Below are 6,882 nucleotides of genomic sequence, written 5' to 3'. Positions count from 1 at the left end.
AATAATTAATTTCTCGTGAAAAAAAGAAATCTTATTTGGAAATTGAAAAAGAAAAATCAAAAGATAAGCTTCGATAACTTATATGGAAAAGTATATTATATACTACCTTGTTTATAACAAATTTAGGGAATAATTTAACTCAAAAAATAAAATATGAGAATTTTAAGAAAGGTGTTTAAAATATATTATAATATAAAAATATTTACAAAAGTTTTAATAAGATTAAATAATATCCTCTGAGTTCGAATTTAGATTTATCAAAGTTAGGGTAGATTTAAAGGAAGTTTGATAAATTATGAAATAGTTCAATTCAATTTTGAGTTTGGTATTACAATAATTTTTAATTTTAAAATTATATTTTTTTTAATTAAAAAATATTGAAAGAAATTTGAATTACATTAAAAAAAAAAAGAAAATAATAAAGGTAAAATAAATTATTAGATAGATTTTAAAATTAAATTAAGACTTATTTTTAATTGAACAAAAAATTTAGAAAAATAATTTTAAAAAACAATTTTTAAAATTAAAAAAAAATAATTTTTGAGTTGATTTCAACCCAAACTCTAAAACTTACCTGCCCCTTATTCAAACTCAAACTTGGTTTGAAAACCTTTGTTTAAGGTCGAGCTTAACGATAAACTCACAGTAAAACACCTAACAAAAACCTCCTCCTTTCCTGCGCGGTCATGGCTTCCAGGTAAAACGAAAATTCTCTTCTTCCTTTATATTCTTGTTTGAAACTCACATTTTTTATACTTCCCATTTAGTGTCAACGCGCTTAACTTAATACATTTTTGCCGTATTTAATTAGGCGAGTAAGAGCTTTTAAGCGGTGGATGAGTTCCCACGGCATTGAGTACAGCGATGCACTCCATATCAAAGACGACCCAGAAAGAGGGATCTCCGTTGTGGCCTTGTGTGATTTGAAGGAAGGTGATGTGGTGGCAGCCATTCCAAAAACTGCATGTCTCACGGTTAAAACTAGTGGGGCTTGTGAAATAATCGAGGCAGCTGGTTTGGGTGGTACTTTAGGCTTATCGGTTGCTTTGATGTATGAGAGGAGCTTGGGGGAGGAGTCTCCTTGGGCTGGTTATCTGCAGCTCTTGCCTCATCAAGAGTGTGTGCCGTTTGCTTGGTCTCTTGCTGAAATTGATTCTCTTTTGTGTGGGACTGAGCTTCACAAGGTACTGTAAATTTGTTGGAAAATTTAATTGTTAGATTGAGATAAAGAAAATTCATTTACTTTGTAGTTTTTATATAATAACTGGAGTGAAAAAAATACATAGGGGTTCAATTTAGTTTAAGTTGTTTGACCTTTTGGTAAAGTGCTTTTTAAAGTTCTCCAGCTTTGAGTCCCTCACATTTGGTGTGCTTAAGGTTTTTTTTACGGAGTAATGGAACAATGCCTGCATGTTAGTTATTTATTTTCTTTTGATTATCTGGATTGTTTAATAAAGTTTTCTTGGTAAGTCGTTTGATAAAGTCAATTTGCAGCTAACAGTGTGAAATTCTATTCGAAGTTTCTTTTTTAGCTTGAAAAAAGTTGTCTGATTATTTGTGTCATAATTCTAGGCAGATAGTTGAAGAAGATAAAAAGTTTATTTATGAGGATTGGAAAGAATATATTCGATCCCTTTTGGATTTGGCTCCTCTGAAGGGTAAAGCACACTTTTTTGGTGTTGAAGAGTACATTGCTGCAAAAAGTCTTGTTGCTTCTAGATCTTTTGAAATTGACGATTATCATGAATATGGAATGGTCCCCTTGGCAGATCTGTAAGTGTGTAGTCTCTTTTGTAACATATCCAACCTATAGGGGCTTTGATATTTTGAACAAATGACATTGGACTCATGCATTCATGCATTCTTGTTAGTATAGACATATTTTGTGAAATTATCATTCTTGTTATTGCCTTTTCATTTGCGATGATAGGCTGAAATAGAAACAACTAATTGAAATTTTTTGCAGTTGTGTGAGTTCACCACATGTTTTATCATTTGTGATTGTCTAATCACTTCTCAGTTCTATGCCAAATTGTATCTTCTCTTCTTGATGTATAATTTTGTATTAACCTAATAATCTCAGCCAAGTTCAATTGTTGAAATCTTATACATTTATCACTTATAATGAATCCACTTTCGTCTTCAAAGCTCTACTAGTTTATCAATGCATTTGTAGTTTTTTACACTACTTGTATATTAATAATAAAAAATTACTTAAGAATAACATTGATGCACATCTTGCTGCTTGTGCTTGGAAGGAATGCACTTGCAGTATCTCAGTGCTGCAAGTCTCTTTTCGTTGTCCTTAAATGACATATCTCATGCATTGCAGCTTTAATCATAAAACTGGTGCTGAGGATGTCCACTTCTCCTCAGTACCTTGGCATCAAGAATCTGATCATATCGATGACAATGACCATCATGAAGATGAATCATCAACTGAACGTTCTGACCTGAACAGGGAAGTGACTGCTCCTCCAGTGGGAAAAAATTCTTCTGACAGCAGTGACACAGAACATTCTTCTTATTCAGGGGATGATCCTTCAGTGTTGCAAATGATTATGGTGAAAGAAGTCAAAGCTGGAATCGAGGTTAGTATATTTTCTTCTACTAATATCCTTGTGTTGTGTCCTTCATATTTGATTTTTTTTTCTATTTTTTTAATCAGTGGCTTCAATGAGTACATTCACTTTATAGATTTTGAATTCAATCAATGTGCATTGAGTTGTTTCAACTAAACAATACAATATTTGTTGAGTTAATTGGCATTTTTTGTTTATACTTGGTGTGAAACTGAACAATGTGGTTTCTTGTTTGAGGGCCCAACATATCTACCAGTTGAATGTTTCTTTATGATTGTTTCCTTGTGAAACTTATGCTGCCTCCAAGCAAGATCTTACTTGCCACAAATTTGAAGAAAGATATACAAATAATAGTAACTTTATGCTTCTAGGCTTTACTTGAAGGCTGTGTGAGAGTATTAGATATGTCACTGGCCTGAGTCATTAAGTTATTGTACAGTTGATTTATTTTCATATAGGACCCCTTATTTGTATTTAAAATGTGCCCTCAGGTTTTTGAGTTCCAGAATATTCTGCCATTCTGGTCTTTCGCTTTCATTTGGTAAAGTAGGTATGGTTGCTTATGGTTTTGAACCATTGAATGTTAATACCCGTTTTAGATTACCATTGACTTGATATTATGATATACTGTTGAGAGTCTGTAACTTAAATCTTAATCATTGTTATGTATGAAAAGTCTCATACATAGAAGACATAACATGAGATTTTTTATATCATTAATTACTGACAGTTAGTGTATAAAGTTGTATATAAGAATGTAAGTCTACTTTCCATGTGAAACAAGATCACTTGAATATCACCACGGAGATTTTAACTTGGTGCATTGATGTAGTTGGAGTGCATTGAACATATGACCCAGTAATATTTTCTAGTTGAAAGAGAAAAACTGTTCGTAGATAGTTTACTCTAAGCTTAGGGAGGCAATATAATGCGATCATTACTTCTTATTTTCATGTATCTTGAGTCATTAATTTTGTGATGTTATCATTATAATAAATTTGTGTTTGAGAACATTATTTCTCCAACAAATTTCAATTTCATTATTAAATATATTCTAATGTATTTGTAATTCAATCATCATATTATAAATAATGTATAATTTAGTCGAGGTGATTAAAGATGTTTTCCTCTTATTAATTACTTTTTACTTGGTCATGGTGTGTTTTTTTTTCCCTTTAGATTTTCAATACCTATGGGTTGGTTGGAAATGCTGCACTCCTACACAGGTATGGGTTCACGGAGCCAGAAAACTCATATGACATAGTGAATATTGATTTGGAGTTGGTACTTCAATGGAGTTCATCTTTATTTTCTAGCCGACATGCTAGAGCAAGGTTGTCCTTGTGGAGAAGATTAGGATACTCTGGATGTGTCAGTCAAAGTTCTGAATATTTTGAGATAGCATCTGATGGAGAGCCCCAAATTGAATTGCTTATATTATTATACATCATGTTAATGCCTGAAGATACATTTCATAAGTTGGATCTTAGTTTATCAGCTGGTGAGAGTTATAGTGAAGCACTAAGTAAAATATTATCGGAGAAAAAGAATGTTGCATTTGAAAAGACTTTGGATATGAGCAAAGAAGTATTCTTCACAGAAGGTGTTTGTGATGCGCTCTTGTCATTAGCAGATGTGCGGGAGAGTTTTTATGCCTCGAGGTCAAAAGAAGATGATCTTGAAGTTTTGAGAAGTGGTTCTGTACAAGATAGGAAGTTTTACCATTCTTTGGTACTACGCGTAAGTGAGAGAAGGATTATGGAGAATTTGCGAAAGAATGCAGCAACTCATATGCAGTCACTGAAAACTGCTAAAAGGAGCTCTATGAGAAAGAGATTAAAGAGAAGTATGATGCAGAATTAATTCAGAGTAGGGTGCAGCATTAATCCTTTCAATAAAATTTCCATGATGTTCAGATGCAAGGATGCTGCCGGTGATAGGACAGAAATGTCATTTAAGGTAATTTTTCTCAGGGTTGTATCAGTTAGGATGTCATGTAGCTTATGTTTGTAGTTGTTTACTATTTTGATAATTGATTGAGTTATTTATGTGTCTCACTTATGCATGTAACATATTCTCTTGTTCATAGAACAACTTTCTTTTCATTTTTTCTTTTACTATCTATTGGCTAAATAATATTGATTAATTGGCGCTGTTTCAGAGTAAGAGATTTAGTACAATGAAAGGTAGACCGCTGTTACAGTACTGAATGATATTTTTTCTTCTTCATTTTCTTGTAATTTAGAGATTATATATAATGCAAAAATAGACCCAACAACACACAAGGAAATTTGATCAAATTCAATAATTCATTCATTTAGATCAAGTGTTGAGTCAGTAAAACTACTTTTCCTAATAATAAAGACATGCTTCTTTTACCAAATCATAGTATTTTCTTAAAATTAACTGCATCAATTGATGTTCAATATTTTAATTTCAATTTTGCATTTATTGTATAATTGGTCCTGAAATGACATAATTTTCTAGATTAACCAATAACATAATCCAAATCTACCTCATACGTCCTGAAAATCCTCACCGCTGTTTAATTTTCCAAATTAGTGGATAGCCCACTGCACTGGTCTCTAGCCAAGGGTGAAGAATGAAAAGTATTGTATGGTATTATAAGGTAAAACTACCCTTTGTCCAAACTTGTCGGATTGCATTTGAAAACACTACTTACTAGAGTAGCATCTAACGATTTGATGTATAGGTATATGTCTCTTGTCCAAAGGAAGTAATCTATTCGTCTATATTCCATTTGTATCTTACACCCACGATGAAAAATAATAATTTCTTACCATAGCAAGACATTATCTTTATTTTATCTACATCTAATATAATAAGATGTTAATTTTTTTAATTTAAATTTGAATTGTAACTAATAAATTTGTAACTCATCCTCTTTGTTACATAAATATAAAAAATTGATTAATATAAAAAATCGATTAGAGAGGAGATGAAATAGGAAAAAGATTAGGAAACACCTTTAATATTTTAAAATTTTTCATATATACCCTTAATGCATTCATTTTCTCTAAAAAAATATATCAATTCGTATAAAAGATATGTATCATATCGTAGGATAAGTATTGTATCATATGATATGTTTACTGTATCATATTAATTCGATACATCTTATCATACGTATCGTTTTCTATTTGTATCGTATCATATTATAGGATACGATATATATTATATATTGTAAAATACTGATAATTATGATTTAAGTCGTAATCCAAACCGGATCAAATTGTTTTTTTAGTTTAGTTTGGTTTCGTTTGAAACCTAAAATGATTTGGTTTAGTTTAAAAATTTTTCAAACCGCTTTTTAGTTTAGTTTGAAAAATCTCTCATACCACACTAAATCCTACCGTGACACCCCTAAGAACAAGTAAGTTTTCAATCTTTTAGGAATATAATTTGTATGATAACTATTATTCTTGAATTTAAAAGCCCATATAGACTTAATAAAATTAAAAATTTTCAAAAGTTAGGCCTACTAAAAAGATATGTAACAAAATTAGGGGCCCAAAATGAAAAAATAAATCTAGAGTTGTAATATCATAAATAAAATTTAATGCCTTATAACCCAAACAGGACCCAAATATTTTATAAAAATAAAATAAAATAAAATTAGCAAATTAATATATCAGTTTGCTAGTGTATTCCCGGTACTACTAGTATGAACTTTGTAACATCTTTAATTATCTTCTAAATATGTATAGTAGGCTAATCCTCAAATGTTTTATTAGGGAAAAATTAAGAAAAAAAAAGAATTGGGTTAAACTGTACTCGAGGAAATTCTATCTAAAACGTTATCTAGTTCAAGTTGAAACATATACTGTTCAAAGGTCAAAATCAAAATTGGTGCTATGCAACACTCTACACCAAGTTTAGAGTAGTGTTATCCTTCCATCCAAATATGCCATTTGATTAAAAACTCAAATCCAATTCAATACTTGTATAGTCACCAAGAGGAGAATGCAGCTATGACCTTTGCCAATACAATCGTTAAATTTACCGTTAACTATGGGGGTTCGGAGGGGTGTCCCCCTGAAACCTCTTAAGAAAGGAATAGGAATTCTTTTAGTGGGAACTCATGAGTGCTTATCCATTCTATGCCGGTAATTGATGAGGCTATGCTTAAAAGATTACATTCGACGCTGGTGATCAATCAGGCAGGATAGAATTTTCCCTTTCCAACTGGTCTTTGAGTAGAATACCCCTTCTTTTGCCTACCAACTTTCAAAAACTTAAAGTCTCGTCTATAAACTAATTTCTGTTAAAATTTTCAATT

General features: G+C 31.2%; 1 protein-coding gene across 3 annotated transcripts; it reads left to right on the top strand.

The window, feature by feature from the left end:
- Positions 1–563: 563 nt before the first annotated feature.
- On the top strand, positions 564–4,687 carry LOC123208883 (ribosomal lysine N-methyltransferase 3). Of its 3 annotated transcripts, XM_044626512.1 has the most exons (6): positions 564–697; positions 812–1,184; positions 1,577–1,773; positions 2,333–2,591; positions 3,762–3,808; positions 3,899–4,687. In XM_044626512.1, the coding sequence occupies exons 1-6, from the start codon at positions 687–689 to the stop codon at positions 4,443–4,445; spliced, it is 1,434 nt and encodes a 477-aa protein (XP_044482447.1). In that variant the 5' UTR covers positions 564–686; the 3' UTR covers positions 4,446–4,687. The 3 variants fall into 3 exon arrangements, with proteins under 3 accessions (XP_044482447.1, XP_044482440.1, XP_044482455.1); XM_044626505.1 differs by having other exon boundaries at positions 3,762–4,687; XM_044626520.1 differs by lacking the exon at positions 564–697 and having other exon boundaries at positions 1,573–1,773; positions 3,762–4,687.
- Positions 4,688–6,882: the final 2,195 nt, after the last annotated feature.

This window comes from Mangifera indica, chromosome 1 (genome assembly GCF_011075055.1).
Source record: "Mangifera indica cultivar Alphonso chromosome 1, CATAS_Mindica_2.1, whole genome shotgun sequence".
NCBI classification, from domain to species: Eukaryota; Viridiplantae; Streptophyta; class Magnoliopsida; order Sapindales; family Anacardiaceae; genus Mangifera; species Mangifera indica.
Note: the sequence above shows the minus strand (reverse complement) of the source record. Positions and strands in the feature narration are given on the sequence as shown.